The sequence below is a fragment of the Spea bombifrons genome, chromosome 4 (assembly GCF_027358695.1).
Source record: "Spea bombifrons isolate aSpeBom1 chromosome 4, aSpeBom1.2.pri, whole genome shotgun sequence".
Lineage (NCBI taxonomy): Eukaryota > Metazoa > Chordata > Amphibia > Anura > Pelobatidae > Spea > Spea bombifrons.
Window position 1 is genome coordinate 4,487,848 of NC_071090.1, and position 19,946 is coordinate 4,507,793.

Genomic DNA, 19,946 nt, shown 5'->3' on the forward strand with positions numbered 1-19,946 from the left:
AAAAGCCTTTGACTAACATTTTCATTTTTCTTGTATTTTTTATATATATATATACTTACATTCCGGAAGTAAAATGTTTTCTAGGCAGGTCTATCAGATGAAGGAAAACTAAACTAAAGATCATGAGCAGGGAAACTATCCTTCCATTAATTCTCCAACTACAATGCCCATTATCCATGACCATACAGTAGTATTTTATTTCTAAACGCAGTGCTTCGGTTCCCTACATCAGATGTACCGTTTTTGTAACTCAACCACCGCTCAGTTCATCTTGACTGTCGACTCACAGCAAGCTACTTTGGAATGCATGGCAACTCTTCTGCTCAAAGTTAACTTGGCGGTCAACGTGCCGTCAGCTTGGTGGTCTAGAAAAGGTCTCCAACTCAACAAAATCGGCTTGACTCATCATGAGGATATAAGTTAACCCAAGGACTTTATGAAGTTCAGTGGGACCGCCATATGCGATGATCAATTTGACAGCAGTCAAGTCAATCCATCTCAGCAGAAAGCTCGACAGGAGCTGGACCCAACTCCACATCAACCTGATAGCGCCCATAGTTGGCTTAGTTGAGTTTTAGCGATTGATTTCAGGTTAAGTAGAGTTAACTCAACCAACAATTCAAAGCCTGGTGAATAACTCCGGGTTACCTTTTTGATAACGTGTATATCTGGAGAGCAAAGTTCCTTTATAATTAAGTTTTTTTTAGACGTCTTGCATTTGTTCTGTAACTAGAATCCTCTGAGTGGCGTTCCGGATCATTGCACACACGCCGATTGGACTTAAGAAGCCCCGACTCGAGTGGATCCGTACCCCGTGCCTGGAACCGTCCCAGACGCTCCGCAAATAGTTCCCTCCGCTGTGTGCCAGCTTTGCTTATTGCAGATAACGGGATATCTCTTACTTAATTAAGCAATTGCTGAAGCAGAACCGGCTGATACGCGAGCGGAGAAAAGAAGGAGACTTGGCAGGAGAGGCTCGGGCCTGAACCTGGCACGTTGACCGCACTTAGACTTTTTACAGGAGACCTAGTCCTGGTGACTTATAGCCTAATAGGGTTATCTTCCAAGGTCTGGGTTTGGCGTAAAAAAAAACATAATAAACCACGAGAGAGAATGCAGCGTTTGCAGAGTCACTTCCAGGGTTTAAAGGGAAAGCCCCTTTAAATATTAACTGTTGCAGGATTGAAGGAATATATTTTTTATTCTTATTGTTCCATCAAGTTCTGTTTATCCTCTGACCTGAAGACAGCCGTCGAATATCATCTTGAAAATGTTGCCCTATGGAAGAAAAGATTTAGAGGTCCCTTTCTGAGCTGTTATCCTATGATGGAGGTCCTGGTTGAGCTGCTGCCCAATAGCAATTGCCCCTGGCTCAGCCACCATCCAATGAAGAGCCTTAACGCCACAGTCGTTGTCCAATGATGAGGTTTACTGCCTGAGCTGCCGTCCAATGACGAGAATCACTCACCGTTATCCAATAGCCAGAGTCGCCGGAGGACATTTTCATTCGCAGTACATGCAGTACAGCCCCCAAAATGGGACTGTGCCATATATATCGGGAAAGTTGGGAGATATACATTGTATGAAGGAAGGACGTCGGTCTGGAGTGTTTTACAGACCGGCACGTTAAGAAGTTTTTTTTTTGTAGGCGAAACACAGAAGATACGTCTCCACGGCGGTTAAACTAGGCTTCAAGGAAACCTCCCCAAAGCGCGTCGGCCCCTCTAATCCCCCAGAAGTGTGAGTCACATTACAGGCAATTTAAAACTTCAGCCTGAGGAAATCTTCGGAAAAATTCCTCTCGCTTCCAGACAATTGTTTTTACAGTTCTTTGCACCGTTTTCACAAGTTTTGTGTTGAATTTGTGAATAACTGCTGTTTTTGCCTCATTAACTTTCCATAAATAAGCCGTACTTTCAAGTGAACCGATCCTTAAAAAAGGCAATAAATGTATTAAGGTGAGCGAGCGCCTGGACGGCCCCGTTAATATCTCTGCATTACTGGAGTCTTAAAGCTTTCATCGTTCTTACCCAGTAACGTGACTGTAAGCTTAAAGGGGGGGAATAATTCTCCCTGAGCATTAACCAAAATGCCCCCCCCCTCCCAGGCTGTATAGCGTAATACAACCCCCAGCGCTGTATACAGTAATATAACCCCCCAGCGCTGTATACAGTAATATAACCCCCCAGCGCTGTATACAGTAATATAACCCCCAGCGCTGTATACAGTAATATAACCCCCAGCGCTGTATACAGTAATATAAACCCCAACGCTGTATACAGTAATATAACCCCCAGCGCTGTATACAGTAATATAACCCCCAGCGCTGTATACAGTAATATAACCCCCCAGCGCTGTATACAGTAATATAACCCCCCAGCGCTGTATACAGTAATATAACCCCCAGCGCTGTATACAGTAATATAACCCCCAGCACTGTATACAGTAATATAACCCCCAGCACTGTATACAGTAATATAACCCCCAGCGCTGTATACAGTAATATAACCCCCAGCGCTGTATACAGTAATATAAACCCCAACGCTGTATACAGTAATATAACCCCCAGCGCTGTATACAGTAATATAACCCCCAGCACTGTATACAGTAATATAACCCCCAGCACTGTATACAGTAATATAACCCCCAGCGCTGTATACAGTAATATAACCCCCAGCGCTGTATACAGTAATATAACCCCCAGCGCTGTATACAGTAATATAAACCCCAACGCTGTATACAGTAATATAACCCCCAGCGCTGTATACAGTAATATAACCCCCCAGCGCTGTATACAGTAATATAACCCCCAGCGCTGTATACAGTAATATAACCCCCAGCGCTGTATACAGTAATATAAACCCCAACGCTGTATACAGTAATATAAACCCCAACGCTGTATACAGTAATATAACCCCCAGCGCTGTATACAGTAATATAACCCCCAGCGCTGTATACAGTAATATAACCCACCAGCGCTGTATACAGTAATATAACCCCCCAGCGCTGTATACAGTAATATAACCCCCAGCGCTGTATACAGTAATATAACCCCCAGCACTGTATACAGTAATATAACCCCCAGCACTGTATACAGTAATATAACCCCCAGCGCTGTATACAGTAATATAACCCCCAGCGCTGTATACAGTAATATAAACCCCAACGCTGTATACAGTAATATAACCCCCAGCGCTGTATACAGTAATATAACCCCCAGCACTGTATACAGTAATATAACCCCCAGCACTGTATACAGTAATATAACCCCCAGCGCTGTATACAGTAATATAACCCCCGGCGCTGTATACAGTAATATAACCCCCCAGCGCTGTATACAGTAATATAAACCCCAACGCTGTATACAGTAATATAACCCCCAGCGCTGTATACAGTAATATAACCCCCAGCGCTGTATACAGTAATATAACCCCCCAGCGCTGTATACAGTAATAGACTTTCATTAGTCTGAGAGTCCATCTGGGTGATTAAAACTGAGCCTTTCTACAATAGCCACAATGCAGTATGACTAGTAGACAGCAGAGCTTTTTGTTAAATTTTCTTTCTTATTATAATGCAAAATCCTACTTCCAAAATCGTCTTTATTCTACCTATTTAGTGTTTTTTTTAAGGGAATAAATAAACAGAACAGTTTTTTTTACTGCAAAGTTTACAGCCGTTGGCATAAACTGGAATTAATGTCCTTGTTGGTCTGAACTCAGAAATGCATGAGAACGAGCCGCGACCTACATGCTGATCCAATAAATTTGTGTCCCAACGTGGACCTTTCTTTCTTTTTTTCTTTTTGCAACGCACAGCTGTTTGTAGTCAATAAGAAATCGCTCCGTTTTTAGGCGCCCGCGGCTGGTTTGACTTAACTTTCTAGGGTTCCAACCAAGTTAATCTGCCAAGATCGCCACTTAACCCTGGAGCTCGCCGATCAAATGTTCCTTGAACGTTACCTAAGGGCTTGAACTCCACCTGGCAGAGAAACCCAAAAACAACAACCTGCTCTCCCTGAAGAGAGACCTATGTCATAAAAATTAACGTGAGGGCAGCCGCTACACGTCAACCATTTTGTTCCAGGACACGGATAACTCTGGCCATGTTTCACACGCAGTCATAAGTCGCGGGTAGAGGCGCCAGCCTTCCGATATCTCGTTTCCTCGGCTGTTCTTACTTTTTGGCAGCGAGCAGCAGACGGGGGTTTCATTCATCACCGTGCGGATGTGATTTGTTTCGTAAAGGTTTTTTTGGCTTTCGGCAAACTAATGAGATCTAAGAATTTTTAAAAAAAAAAAAAATGTATGCATAAAATCAGTTTATTTTCAAAATCGACTTCCTAATTATACTCCCGGATTACAGATTATGGCTTTGTTGGCTATGCCGGCGATGATGCTGCCTGGAAACAATATGGAGTCGTAGATCGTTGCGTTAACCAGGACACGTCTTCAGTCATTCTTGGCGGTGTCTTGTGGGCCATAGGATCTTCTGCGAGAAGAGGCTACCACTAGAAACGCAAGGCTATCTCACGTGAAATCCATTCCTGGCACCACGGAACAACCAGGGATTATCGCCGGTCCGTGATGGGAATATATACAGAGTCAAAATATTCAAATTAAAGCTGATGTTCCACTTAAGACAAAACGATAATCGCACTTGTTGGCTGTGTAATGTCTCAAGCACCATCCGTGGCCAAGCGTAGAACGTATTCTTTGAATTGAGGTGGTTTAGCTGGTGGTTTAGGTGCTAGAACATCTCTGGTGAAGGTCCTTGGTAGAAGAGGACTAATTAATTTCTTAATTGGCTTAATATTAGGACCTGATCCATCTAGGTCGTTGGACACTCCCAGCACTCACAGCCAGCCTCTTCTGTCACTGGAATCTGACTTTGGTGGACAACCCGGCAGACCAAGCATTCATTGCCTTTTTTTAACGTGCAGTTCTTCCGTATAACGGCTGGTTATGCTCCGTCCCGGCTCTTGCCCTTGCTGTAACCTTATGTGACCTTTTCCCACATTAAGAAACCAGAAAAATAGACTCTGGTTTCCTTTCCTTCTAGGTGTAGCAGCAAAATAAACCTCCCCGAGTCTGTCTCTTCCAAACCGTCATTTCCCCCGAAACATGGCTATTTTATGTTTTTTTTTTTTCTTCACAATTTATATTCCTAGTTATTTTTCTTTTTTTTCCTAATAAAATATTTTCCTCGCTCGTTTTGCGCTTTTTAATCCCACGCTAAGCGGAGCAGTCCCTTTTCTTTCAATCATTTTACTCGCCGAGGCTTTGGGCGGATGGTGAGGTTGGCAGTCTGCGTGGCTGCGGCCCCAGCCCCGGCACATGGAGAAGACGCTCAGGGACAGGGCTGTGTTCCACCTGCAGCTTGCCGTGTAATTAAGCGTTGAGGTCAGGAAGGAACCGAGATGCCCGTGAGCTTCAGCAGACAGCCTCCTCTCTGTGTTTACCTTGCAGGAGAGGCTGAATGGAAGTCATCCCCGTTCTTGCGTTATGCAGCCTCGCTCCGGAGATCCGTACGAGGCTCGGCGAACGGGACAACCGCCTACAATGCCGGCACTTTTTACACTGAACCCTTATTCATGGAGCGACCTTGGCATGTGCGCACAAAAGCCCTCTCTAATTATAATTGCCTTTTAATCAGTAGGTTATTATGGACGCTCTGAAACGCCCTCTTGTTCTATGCCAGGCATGTTTCAGACCCGCGAGAGGCCGAGGTGGTCCCGCGGTGTGAACGGCAGATTGTAAACTTTATTTAGGAGTTAAAGCGACACGGCCCCTGTCTGCTCTCATAGAAGCTGTATACATCAAGGGGACCTTCTTGTAACATGTTACGGGAGTCTTATTCTATTTTGTTACGCATGCTTACAAATTAAATCATAGCGATGGAGCGGATCGTTGTGTGTTCTAGCTGGTCCCCTCGAACCTTTCCTTGTAAGATGCGGCACCTGTTTAATGGCGTAATGGGTTTTACACCAAGTGCCTTATCCAAGCATCAAAAGAGAGAGATGTTATACATATCCTCAAGTGGTTATCAAAAGATATGAAGGTTACTTTGTGGCGCATGAGGTTCTCTCGTGTAACAGCTGTTGGGTGCAATGTATTATGTCTGTGATACTGGTCTACCATCGGTCGGTAAACCTGTCCAGCTGTCGTTGGACCCTCCGATCATAGTCCATTGCAGCTTAAAGGTTAAAGGTGTCCCAACCCTGTTTTGCTTCCTTATGGACGTACCTTTATAGAGCTGTTAAGCCAATGTTTTCTCCCCATGGCAGGTGGAAGAGCTGATGCTGGCGATGGAGAAGGTGAAGCAGGAGCTGGAGTCTATGAAGGCCAAGTTGTCTTCTACGCAGCAGTCCTTGGCTGAGAAGGAGATCCACCTGACCAGCCTGCGGGCCGAGAGACGCAAGCACCTGGAGGAAGTGCTGGAAATGAAGTAAGGACCGATTTCTATCACCTCTCTGCTTAAATACTTTATGTCAGGACACAGCAGACCTGTTGGCAGTGTTAGTTATTTAATAATGTTTTAAAAAAAATCAGATTGTTACCCCAAAACCACAAAAAAAAAAACATAAATCCCCAATCAAGGATTCCTAGAGCACATATGAAGCTGTCACCCAGCTATACTTAGATTATTGGGTATTACGTGTGTTCCTTTTGGCATATGGTCTCCACCACAGCCATTCGCACCCGGGTCACATTTTGCGCTTTAACAGCTGGTAGCCAAGTTCATGTGCTCTTGACGCATCAAACACACGTACATATATATAATGTATATATCAATATAATGTATGTTGATATGTGATATTACTGCTTCAATATTCATGTTTTATAAAGAATTAGATGTTTCTGGCAGCTTATTATCCCCCCCCCCCTGTTGTTAAGCTGCCGACGGGTTTGTTGGGGTCGGAGAAGGGAGAGAACTTCAGGGCGGAAAATGAATTAAATATCCCGCTTCGACCACCTTTAGCCACGGATTCGCCTCGTGTATTCACAACGGGTCCTCGGCGTTGTGAAAGTGTAAAGCTCCAAACGTGGGAGACCCGAAGTCGATGCCCTTCCTACGACTCCTGCTGTCCTGAGCGCAGTTATACTCTCTTCTGACGTGATACATTGTAACTTGTGAAATCCTTGTTCCTTAAGTGGTGCCAAGCATTAAGCACAAGGGAAATATCTCCTCATTTCTGGTCTCGGTCGGTCTATTTCACGTCCTACTCCAGCTAAGTAGCAGGACTCTTTTAACACCCGGCGCGCTCTGCGTCCCCCTGAAGCCAAGGGCAGCGACCGCTCTCCTAACACGGAAAGGGGTTAAGTGTCTTCGTGTTGCCTTGTAACACGCCAGCTCGCAAGATGTGATAATTATGTCATGGTGCACTCGGCACGTCAAGGCCCTGTGTGGCTCTTTGTCTTTTAATGTGGTTCTCAGCTGGCGTTGCGCCTGTCCCGTACGCCGAGTCTCCTGTCTTTACAGGATCCGAAATAATCTCTCCCACCCCCTCCCGCTTCTCGCTGCCTCGCCGGGATGCGGCAACAAGTCTTTTTGGCTCTACGTCCGACTCATTAGCAGCCGGCCTCTTCCAAGCTTCGCGTCACCAGAAAGCGGAAATTCTCTGTCCCGTGGCCGCCTGCAAGAGACATTTTTGTATTCTGCTAATGAGGCGCGGCGACCCCGACAGAAGCAGGCGAGGTGCAAAATCTCCAAAAGCGTTGTCTGAAAGCGATCCAAAGCAACCCCCCCGTACAAATAAACTCTCCTTCACACACCCTTGATACCTCTCGCTGCGCCGTGTACCCCCACCCCGGGGCTTCGAGTCTTTCCATATACCCCACCGTCCCGCCTGTCTCGATTCTTCGGTTGTGTAGCCGAGCCGCTTCGCTGTGCGGCATTTGCCAACGAAATGTTGGCACGGCCCCCGTCAACCCAGTAAGTGCTCCAAAAATCCCACACCGCTAACACACAAGATTCAATGTAACAAGATCATTTAGAATATTAAGCAACCCTAATAATTCTTGTTAAAGCTGTAAAAACATTTCAGCTGAAAATTCTGCCACGTATCACGCCCTTTAAAAGAAACGCAACGTTGTTGCAGATCCCTATAAAGTTTTTGTTGCCAATGTACCCCAAACCCTGCTTCTAATGCCCCCCAACCCCCATCAGAGACCCCCCTGGAACCTGGAACCCTTTCAAATGTTACTTTTCCTCCTTATACTGTTACTTTTCTTTTTGTCTTAGAAAGGAATATGATAGCAGACCTGGGGGGGGGTTAAATGAAGGTTTAATTTGGGGGCCTAAAAAAGTGAAAGTGTCGGGAAAGGGCATGACCTTGTCAGGAAGGGCATGACCTTGGCATTGAGCCATATCTCGTCATCAATAAGGTCCTTGTTCTTACCTCTGATGGCCCTGAAGTTTCCGTTCTCATTATTCATGCTCCTGCCACGCGCCCCAACAATGGCCAGATTTAGGTCTTTAGGGACGTAAATCAATTTTGGGGAATATGGTCTTTAAGAGAATAATGATGAAAAAAAGCAAAATTGGCATTCCTTTAGAAAGATGTCTACTCGCCATGCCCCATGCTTCATTGGGGTGGACTTTCTTTCAGCTTATTCACAGCTAATCGAACTACTTGCCGCTTGGCTTTCTTGGTCCTGAGGGGCCGTAGTCGATGTATTCAGTGGGCTTGAATATATTCCTTTCTTCCTCAATGTGTTCTTTTTCTTTTTGTACGATGTTAACACGTCATGTTGGCCTTGAGACTGCTGGCTGTGTCTCGGACCCCCCTAGATTAATAACTTGCCTTTAACTTTTTAAAGCGATTATGGTTCCACCATTAGCCGGAATAGCAGAATATGTTTGATTTTAGTCCTTCTCACCAAGACCGAGTCATGTTCAGAATACATAAGAGGTCCGACGGTTATTTATAGGGGGGGTTGAGTTGTTATAAGGAGCTTATCGCTCGGTGAAGCTGCCCATCAGGTGCGAGCCGGTCTATGATTAAGGTCTAGCCGGCCATCTCTAATAAACACAAATCAATATGGAAGAGTACAACGTGTTTAATTTACCCCGTTTGATTTATAAAGTCATTCCTGCTGTTTCTATACACATTATCGGGGCTTTTAGGGCAGTAGAACCCTGCGATCCCCTCATACCCAGTAAACATTCTGACCTCCTAGAAAAGAGGGGGCATCGGGGGTTTGGACTTCACTCCGGGGAGCGCGGCAGACTTTGTTGTTTCTTATCATCTATTTCCCAAATATTTTGCGCTTATGAAAGTTTATAATTCTTTCCAGGATGGTCTGCCATGACCTCTGACCCCGGTAGGAAGTAGAGCCGTGACCTTCTGACACGTTGCCCCCTTATGGGTATAACCCTCTGCCACAGCTCACTGAAAACATGTCCAGCTGTCCCCTCCGTGTCCCTAACGTGTCGCTTGAGAAATCCAGAGGCAGATGAAATGTATCCGGTATCCGGTGTACCAAATCCATGTATTTCTCTACCGGATATGCACTGATACCGTGTTCTGCAGAGCTAACAATCAAACTCGAGAGAGCCAAGCAAGAAACCTCCGGAGTTCTTAGCTGGACAAACCGTGTTGGTAACAAGAAGTGGTTTGGCCTCTAACAGGAAGTGATGTAACCAGATGCCGACGACAGGAAGTGCCAACCTCTAATGGCAGGAAGTAGTACAACACTGGGTTGTCATAGCGTTAGTACTGTATACAGCGCCGGGGGGTTATATTACAGTGTTGTATACATCGCTTTATACAGTAATATAGTAGTATGGCAATCAAGACCCTTTGCAGCCTTCATCCCACCGGTTTCTTTAGGGCCCACCGGTATGGCTGCTCCGTCTTGGGCATTGCCAGTCCGGTTAACGCTCCTAGAACAGAAAGTGATTGTTTTTTGTGGGACCCCCGATGGAGGCAGCTGCGCCCGTTTGGTTTATAATGTAATCACTTAAGTGGCAAATGAGGCGTGAAAGGGTTTGGCAGCGCTGAGCGGTGGGTGCAGTGACTCGGGGGGCCCCCACACGGCCCTTCCATCCCCACAATTCAAAGGAGGAAAGTGAGACCAGGTTAGGATTAATCAGACGCACAATGATAGAAAACACAATCCTTAATCCCTTCCAAAGAGACCATTGTGCGCGTGTGAAAGAGATGCCTGGGGGGGGAGAAGTGCCGGCTTTAGGTATTAAGATCCCTGACGGGTGGACGTGATATGCGCCCCCCCTCCATTAACTCATTGCGGTCACGGCGTCCTTTAGTGTAATGAGAGGTGAAATCACACCGTGTCACACGCATGTCGTGCCTGTCGCTACGGGTGACCGGGCAGCGCATGCACACGTTACCATGTCTATGCATGTTGGCAGGTGTAGGTACTCTTATTACTCCATATAACCCCGTCCTAAAAGTACTTTTATTACTCCGTATAACTCTAGATCACCTCTTCTTGTGCCACATACCCGCTTCCCGCGTTTCTTCCGCCTCTCTGTTACCCCGTCTCGTATTCTTGTAACTTCTTCGGAATGTTTCTTAGAACTCGCCCTTCGTGTTCCGAATCCCCGTCGCATCCAATCAGTGTCCGGCACGGGCGCCGTCCCGGTGGGCCGCGTGTTATGGTAATGATTAGCATGTACACGCTTCTAAGCATTCCTTGGTTTAGGTGACGGGGAGTCCGTGTAGATCCCCCCAACCCCCCCGGCTGACATGTTGTCAGGTCTGGAAGCCTCCCATGTGCAGCGCAGAATGCGGCCCCCGTCTGCTAAGTGCTAATCTCTGCGCACACACACATGCATGTGCGTCCCCCGCGCGTGTGTTTGTATTTTAGAAGCTCGTGTAACTGCCTCCAGCTGCTGGCCGGCTACCAAGGGCAGAAAATAGCAATGGCTTGTGACTGGGGGGCCACACGTTTCTCGGCCCGGCCCGCAGGAATATCAATTTATTTAATAACTTTCAGGTGAGGCTCGTACTGCCGGGTATAATGAAGCTACTGTTGCATCCCGTGAGCTCAGCCTCCCTTCTCCGCGTCTCCTCCGAGTCTCCTCCGAGCCGTCACGCCTTCCACAGTTTGTCAAGAGGGGGGGAGACGCCGAAAAAAGTGAAACTTGCCTAAAACGACTTAATATTTATTTATTTTCTTGTACGTCAAATACAAAAAAAAGAAGAGAGGGTTTTTTAGGTGGGGGGGTCATTCATTGATCTTTTTCTGGGAGCCCGTTAAAGTCCGGACTGGGATTCCCCCCCCACACACTCATTGTGTCCCGTTGGCACTTTTTAACCCTTTAATTATCAGAGGTAAAGAAGTGCGTTACAATGGCAATGTGTCAAAGCAGAGAGAGAGACTAGGACTTCGGAGTTGTGTTTGTCCTGAAATGCAGTAAGAAAAAGTCTACAATTTAGCGATCATTAGGCAGCCGTGGCCCTTTAAGGCCGGTGGGCACCTGATAACGTAAGGGCAGTCGATGGCTGATCACACGCTGTGTTTTTATGCTCGTGTAGCGCTCGCCGGGCTGATCTTCTCCTAGAGTGTTAGCTCAGTTGGCCAGTGTGAGTGTGAGGCGCCAGTGGCCCAATATTTGTCAGTCTATGGATTGAACTGGGAAATGGCTTCAGCCCCCTCTTTTTAAATCAAGAAATAGAGATCATCCGAGTTGAATAACATTTAGATTAATAAAGAAATAGGACCACATTTGGTCAGCACAGCTCGAGGTGGTCCATCGACGGACGCCGTTGACGGAGCAGAGCCATGAAATGAGATTCAGTTGTAGCTTTCGGGCTGAAGAGGAAACGTGATTAGCGAACAGACCCTTGGAACATTTATTATAAATAAAATGACTTCTGTAGAATGCCAGACTTCTCTTCTCTGATCTTAGCGTTGCATCGTCGACCTTGCTGCAGAAGTCTTCATTCAATCAGGTGCGAGCTCCAAATATTTGTGGAATACGTTAATACTTTGGAAATCCCGTGTTTTAACGTCCTTGGTTTTGGGAAACACGGCTTAGCTCCGGGACTACTGTTGAGATGTTCCACGTTCTGAGTCTGGATGTCTGGAGCCCAGACATGGAAGAGGTCACGTCAGGTGATGGTCCAGGAGTTTGCGACTCCTGACCACTGAAGCATCACTTATTCTGCAACCTGTCAAGTCTGGAATGCAGGGGTGGTGGGGGATTCTGGGAACAGAGACCCCCAGGAATCACGGACAGGGGGTCTGCTGGAGAGCAGGAGATAAACAGCTGGATGATGACACAGAGCAGGGATTACTCGGAGGACCCTGTGATTCTGGAGCAGACGGCGGGATTAACAAACAATCATTAAGATTTAGCATCTCTGAGTCGAAGGCTGCAGCCGGGTTTGTGTGGGGTCCTGTGTGATGGCGCTCTGGGTGATTTAAACCCTTTGCTGCCATCACGGTTTAGCACGCCTTACACTGGCAGCGAATGTCTTAACCTCATGGATGGTCATGGAATTCGACGTGAAATGTTTCACCAGATTCTGAAATAGCCATTCCCACTGCAGACAAATGGAATGTTGCGTATTGGAATCATCCAACCTTCTTCTTCTTTTTTTATTGTCTTATAAATGCCACCGGGATTTAGTAAATTCCAGAACATCTCTTCGAAACTGTTGTAAAGTGTCTAAAATGACCTGTCCAGATTCTTCATAATGCAGATTATCCGGGTATTTTAGGAGTCATGTCATACCGAGCTTGGCTCCTATATGGCAGAGTTAAGCTTTGATTCTCCTTCATCAAGGTTGTCCACCTACCAGACCCGATGTGTCCTGCATGTGGTCACCGCGTTTAAATCTTCTATACAGTGCCTGTGGGAGGGCGACATCTTCCCAGGTCTATACCGTACAGGTAGATGGTCCATTTTGGCCCTGGTGGGACTTTTTCTTTGTTATATGTTCATTCTGGATGGATTTACCGTGACCGTTGTATTCCACTCTTGGTGACTTCCGTGCGGTCGCTCTCGTCTGCGCTTTATAACACGGAATCTTCGGTTCCTGCGTTCTCATCATAACCTTTCCACGTATCGGGGATATATATTCCGTGGCGCTTGTCTCTTTTTTTTTTCAGTGAACTAGCCCTATCGCTCTCTCTCACAAACATAACAGACGGCAGCGATTTGACAGCATCCAGGCCCTAGCGCCTGTTAACACTCCTCTAGCAGAGGTCAGACCCCCACTTAACATAGTTTATTTTCGAGTGCTCATGGCCCTTATTTTTAGACACCTGATATTCCGCCTGTCTGCCCTAAAGTGCTCTGTCTCGGTGTAGGCTCTCACTGCCCATCCTTGGGGTTGCCTTCCCTCGGGGGCCGGGGTGATAAATTCTGCCTCCGGACCTCACCACGGACAGCGTGCCGCTAACGGCGCATGCTCTATGGCCGCGTCTTACTCGTTTCTCCTGAAGCCTCCCAGAGAAGACCACACACGTTATTCGTGAAAACTGCATTTATTGGTCAAATCCCCAAATATTCTGCCGTGAGGAGCAATGACTGGTCTCTTTTAGCTCATTTGCCCCTTTATATTTAAATTTGAAAGTGTGAATGGAAAAAAAATACAATATAATATATTTTATAATAAATAAATATATATATATATAAAATGAAATCCTAATTATCCAGGTAACCCTGTATGTAAGTTATATATGAGTTTTGTGTCCATGGTAAAAGTCTGGATCCATTAAAAAGCTGATGTATCAGCAGTACAGGGAGAGATAAAGGACAAACCTCCTAATGCATTTCGCACCCATAGGCTACGACGCATTTCGCTTACCCTTATTTTTCTGCATTGGACACTCATGACGGGAATATGAAGGAAAACTTAAACATTTATGAGATACATAATATCAGAAGCAGGAAATCACCGCTCAACACACAATAAACTTGTGTTGCGAATCAATTAAAGGTGGTGTTCCACTTACACTAAACATCTCTAGACTGTAAGCTGGCGAGCCGGGCTCTCTCTACCTAATGTATCGGTTTGTCTTAGTCTGACAAGTTTACTCTTGTCAGACCCCTTAAATATATGTATTGTGTTAAGCGCTGCGTACATTGTAGGAGTTATATAAATAAAAGATGATAATAGTGATAAAAATAAACTTTAATTGCCCTCTGTTGTATTGTGTTAAGCAAACAAGCCTTCATCATATCTGTCATTTTATTCTTTCCCATCAAAACAACGCAGAAGCTTTTAGCAAGGTTTTTAATTTATACGGCAATAACCTATCGGTGCCTGCTTTGTGTCACGTGACTATTAAGTGTTATGAATGATGCTTCTAATGCTATATTTGGTTTACAAATCTTTTACAACTTTTACTGTCCGAGCCCAAAAAGGCTCTCCTATCCTGTATAATATATACACACACAGACACACACACGTTTTGGAGATTGTTTCCACGCGTTAAACCAAACTCAGCCTTTGCTTTGATCCTCAGTACCCCCCGACGAAGCCGAGTTTCTCTCTTTGGTGAAACGCGTCGGGTTTTTCTAATTTAGTGCTTGTATTCGTAGCTATGTCGGTTTAGTCGCCCCGATGTCTAATCGGATTATTGATAGCTTTTAGCTAGAATTTTAGTGTCTGGGGTAGACAAGTTATTTAAGGATATTGGAAGACTTTAGAATAGGCGCAGGGGGGACTTTAGTTTTGTTGGGCAGAACCTAAGGGTAGAATGTCTGGGTTTTGGTAGGTTTATGTAGAGCTCTTGATACATATCATACCCCGGGATTTCAGGTTTAGAACTTTAGGGAGTCCTTTATTTTCCAGTTTTTTGGGTTTTTTAATATTGCTGGAATTTAATTTTGATAACAGTATTTTTTTAGTTTGATCCATACATCATGTCTTTACGGACAAAGCTAAAAGCTGGCTATGCCATATATTTAAGGCCAGTCCTGGCTGTTTTGCTTTTTTGATTTTTTTATTTGTTTTTTTTTCCCCCCGCAGGCAGGAAGCGCTCCTGGCCGCCATCAGTGAAAAAGACGCGAACATCGCGCTGCTGGAACTCTCCTCGTCCAAAAAAAAGAAAACCCAAGACGAGGTCGCTTCTCTGAAGAGGGAGAAAGACAGGCTGGTGCAGCAACTCAAACAGCAGGTGAGCAACACGGCCACCTGCGGCCCTTGGTTAAAAGGACAGCGGTTATTGCGTTCAGTTAATGAAAACGTAACAGGCCGGGCAAATGCCTAGGACAGGGGTGTCCAACCTGCGGCCCTCCAGCTGCTGCAGGACTACATCTCTCATTATGCTCTTTCAGGCTGGCTGAGGAGGATGGGAGATGTAGGAGGATGGAGGGCCGTAGGTTGGACGCCCCTTGCCTAGGGGCATGGCGGTGCCCGATGGCATCAGACTAACTGCTGTTAACGCTTCAAAACTACATTTTCTTTCATTCTCCAAAGTCTCCCGTTTGGTGTCATTTAAAGTGGTCTGAAATCTATATATTTTTGGCTTGTTGTAGAACCGTCCTTAGGCAAGTATTTTTCTGTTATTAACACATAACCTAATTTTTTTTTTTTAAAGTTACAGAGATTGGAATATATTATATGTAAAATCACCAGTTTCGGGGCATTAAGTGCCGCCTCCCCGGTGCGGTTCTGTAGGCACCCGCGCTGACCTTTGCGTAAGGGTTTGGAGTTTGCTGTGGACACCTTCGCTCCCCTCTTCAACCCTCTTCTTGACCCCCCCCCCCATTATGGTGCTCTACAGATTATAAATCACAGTCTTTGGTTTGTACTGCCAGGCATTTTTTTTCCCTAGGAATAGCGTATGTTATATGGGGATTCTCGCCAGCGGTCTAAGTGAAGGGTGTGTGTGTGTGTAGACACAGTGTTCTGTGACACTCTGCAGACGTGAGGATGAGATCAGACGTAAATCCTTCCAGATACTCAGTCCACATTTTTATGTCCTGGTCCCACACTCTTCATAGAAATATCTTGGTTTGTGTCTGTTCTGGAGAAATAGCACCAGGCGTTGTGTTACTGGTGCCTTCTTCTGTCTCAGATGAGGGATTTTGGTCTCATGAACAGTATATTTCTTCACCTGATGGATAACTTTAGGGCAAAGAGGCTGTTTACGTATAAAATTGGTGTCATCACCTGCAAAAACTCTTTGAATGGAACATTCCGAGTTTATACATAGGATATCTTAACTTGATTTGTCGTTTCCATGACAGCACTTGGATCAGTCCACATCGGAAGTCTGGGCAAGGGATATTGATGTCTTTTCGTGCAATTAACAGTTGTGACAGGCTACCATCATGCAACTAAGTGATATTCTCTCACGACAACACACTGAGGGTCGTTGTTAGCTGCGAAGGAATCATATTTTCCTGTTTTTAGTTCCAGATGAATAACGGCAAACACTAAGCCAGTCAGCGGTGAGGCTGCGGGATGTAGGTGCGTTGTAGTTCTAGAAGTCACTAATGCAGCTTCTGTTTAGATGTTCCCGTGGAACGGACCTTTTAGGAGCCGACGGACGTCCTTTGCAAAAATAGTAAAGTTCCTGAGACGTCAGGGCTCGACAGAGCCTCCCTATCCAGATTCCCTCCAGCGTGAACAGTGACTGCATATTTCCACGGATTGTGCGGTACGAGGACCTTTAGGAAATCGTACGCGTCATTTTAAATATTACATGACTCACTTCCCTGCGTCCCGGTTCGGCTTTGACGACCGCAAGAGACATGGGGTTTAATGTTCTTGTCGCTCTTCTTACGGGTGTTTAACCGTTCCCTTAGAGAACGTTCTCTAGGAATTCTAAGTCCTCGTCTGTGCCTTCATGGATTGGGAGATTGTGGGACCAGCAGTCGGGGGACACGGTTGCTTTTAAAAGAAAAAAGTGGATGTCCAAATAGCTTGCAAATGTATAGATCAAGTGATAGTTTGATTTCGGTTTCACAATATGGCGGCATGGAGAGGGAACCTGCTCCTGTGCAATAATTCCGTAAAATGCGTCTGCTTACAGATAAGGCGCATTCTGGATGTAAAAGAAAATGCTTAGTCGGCAACAAGTAAATAACTATTCGTTCATATCTTTGCTGTAGATTTCCGCTCTTTTTTCGGCTTGTGGAGTGCATGCCGGTAGTAAAATTCATGAAAGGCGAGGTGTTCCTCATCTTACGATGTGAACGGCCGCTGCTACTTCCTTTTAGAAACGGCAAACTCGATCTCTCTGTGATTCTTTAACGCTATGGCCCTTTCACCGCCCTGCCATTAATTACTTGTAACTACAGAAAGGTGACACCTTAATTAAGGCCGTTGGGTCGTAAAGATCAGTTAGCGAGGACGCCGCCGAATCACCCATCACTGGGGTGCTAATGAAACCTGCTACTGGCCTGTCAGAGGGCTTTACTAAGTGGCAGAAACTCTCAAGTAGAACAGTATGTCAAGTGTTGCAAGCAGAAGCATTTCCTGGAAGCCGCTTGCTTGCCCACTGCCGGCGTTCTCCATCTCTTCCATCGCAGATAATTCCATCTTTTCCTTCCCCTAGTTTGGTCCTGGTTCCAGACCTCCCCAGATGATATCCATGTCCCCGTCCCTTTGCCGCTTGCCCCTCGGCCTCTCCAGAGGACCGGTACCCTTTGCTCCGTTGGGGTTTGTCTCATCACCTTGCCCCCGTTGTGGTGTTTCCCGGAAAGCAGAGCGATTTCCTTATGTTCTGCTTGTAACATGCCATTGCAACCCAACTTTCTTGGAGGTGGAGATGGAGGCTCTACCGGTTCCCAAAACAGCAGCCAACCTTGTCAAGATGGCGCTCCTTAAATTTGTCTCTAGCTTTGCTACTCTCATTATTCCAACTTAATGAATGTTAATCGGTTTCACGAGCTCGGAGAGGTCTTTGGCCCGCGGCGAGAATCTGTCTGACACGAGCATGGCCGTTCAGTAACAGTCACTTCATCTGCGGTTCTTTGAAACAGACATGAAAAGGAGGAATCGGTGGTGTTTAGGCTGGAGCGCGCAGACACTGGAGTTACACAACCCAACAAGTATGAGAATAAGTCGAGACTGGCTGTGTGTTGTGTAGGAACATTGTGGTAGTTAAGGACTTAAGATCTTCCATTTAACGAGCGTTACATTTTAGAACATTTAGCCATCTGTGAATGACCATAAAATCGGCTAACGTGTCACCCCTTCCCTTTCTGTATCGTTTTCTACTGAACCTTTTAGACGTCCCCGTTTTTAGATCCCGGAGTTTTCCTCGTCTCTCCTTCGGTTAAGAATTCTTGCCGGATTCCACGTGATTAATGTCGTCTGTCAGTCATTCCTTTAAAATAAATTCATCCCCCCAGTCGTCTTCTGCGTCCCGAACGATGACGTTGATCTAATAACAAAGACTGAACTTGATGGACCTTTTGTGACTTTTTCAGCCTTAAAAAGTCCAAGTTCTAGTTCTCTGCACAGAATCATGGGAGTTGGAGAAGCAAAAACTAACAACGTTTAGCTGGAAGAAGCTGGAGGATGCCAATGGCCGGTGTCCACGGGCCAAAAGCAAGGTCCATGGTCAGGGCTGGCAATGGAGCTTTCGGCATTGTGCTCGGTGTAGACAGGTTGCGTTTGGATTCGCGTCTTCATCTGGAATGGGGCTTCTTTCACCATTAAGTAGCCTCCGGTAAAGTGTCCATGGCAAGGGTAACCAGCAGGGCCGGACTGGGGATGACTAGGTGGCCCTGGCTCGTTAAGGCCAGAGGCTCCCAGATAATGTATGTTATGTGAGCCTGGCAACCAGTCCATTTTGTTCGGTTAAATACCCTTCGCAAAGCCTTTTGTTGTCTACCCCTGTAATAAGTAACTTATTTTATTCCCTTACCCTTGTAAATAAACATGTGACCCCCGAAGCTCAAGTTGAAATACTTTGGAGCTGAAGCAATATTTACTCCGGAGTGTTACGATGCTATGTCAGCATCAGGCCCAGCTGGGGACAAGTGTCCTGCACGTATGTGCAAATTCCTGCTCTCATGTCTTTTGTATGTACTCAGCTGTTTAACCCCCTGCGCTTGTTATGGCTGGATGACCCCTCCACACTCGCTGCAGAGGAGTTGGCTGCAGCATCCAGCCTGAGATTCAGGGGATGTCGTGTTTTTTTTTTGCTTCTGCGGAGGAACGCGGTTAACCCTTTCCTGCTGGAGGGGGCCAGCCAACCAGATCGTATTTAAATAGTACAGCGACGCGGAATGTGTTAGCGCTTAATAAGTAAAGAATAATAATAATGAGATCGTAGACGTCGCTCGCCCGCAAATCGCTGTCCTGGCAAGCAATCGTCATTTCCAGGATTGGTGATTTTTGTAAAAATCTATTTATTTACATAATAAAGTGAATCGTTTTTTTTACCGGAATCTGGATTTTTGATCCATACATAATTTACGCTGAGAGTAATTGTTTTGGTTTTGTTTTTTGCATTTGTATCCTTAAAATATTAAACGCTGATACATCGGATACCTTTCTCCCCGCAGACGCAAAACAGAATGAAGCTCATGGCGGATAATTACGAAGGGGACCATATGAAATCTTCTGCCCACACCAACCAAACCAACCACAAGCCCTCCCCAGATCAGGTATGGTTTTCTAAGCGTTAAATCGCACATTAATTGTATTTTATTGTGCTGTGAAACGGGCTGCGTGTCCGATGTCCTACACTCCAGCTAGCTTCTGGGACAGGGCTGCAGAGAGGACAGGGTTAAACACCGGGCATCCTCGACGCCTATGGCAATATGTAACGGGGGCCACACCGGACAGCCCTAAAGCATAAACACCCCTTTGGCCTTTGCTGTTTGTACTTGGATCAGGATGCCCTGAACTGCAGCTTCAGGTGAAAGCCAAGTGGGGCACCGTCCGCTTAATGGTTGCATCCTTGGCCAAGCCGCGTGAAATCCAGCCCTGGCTTTGTGTATCGGGGTAAAAAGATGATAAAACGCCAGGTCAGTGAATAATGACATCTCTTTGAGCTCAG

At 45.9% G+C, this 19,946-nt stretch overlaps 1 protein-coding gene across 10 annotated transcripts in view; it reads left to right on the forward strand.

Moving 5' to 3' along the window:
• ERC1 (ELKS/RAB6-interacting/CAST family member 1) overlaps nt 1–19,946 on the forward strand; it is an 80,430-nt gene that overhangs the window by 50,191 nt on the left and 10,293 nt on the right. For all 10 annotated transcript variants that reach the window (XM_053462657.1, XM_053462661.1, XM_053462658.1 and 7 more), the window contains 3 exons: nt 6,287–6,447; nt 14,954–15,101; nt 19,450–19,551. In XM_053462657.1, coding sequence (XP_053318632.1) covers nt 6,287–6,447; nt 14,954–15,101; nt 19,450–19,551 — 411 coding nt within the window. The remainder of the gene's footprint in view (nt 1–6,286; nt 6,448–14,953; nt 15,102–19,449; nt 19,552–19,946) is intronic.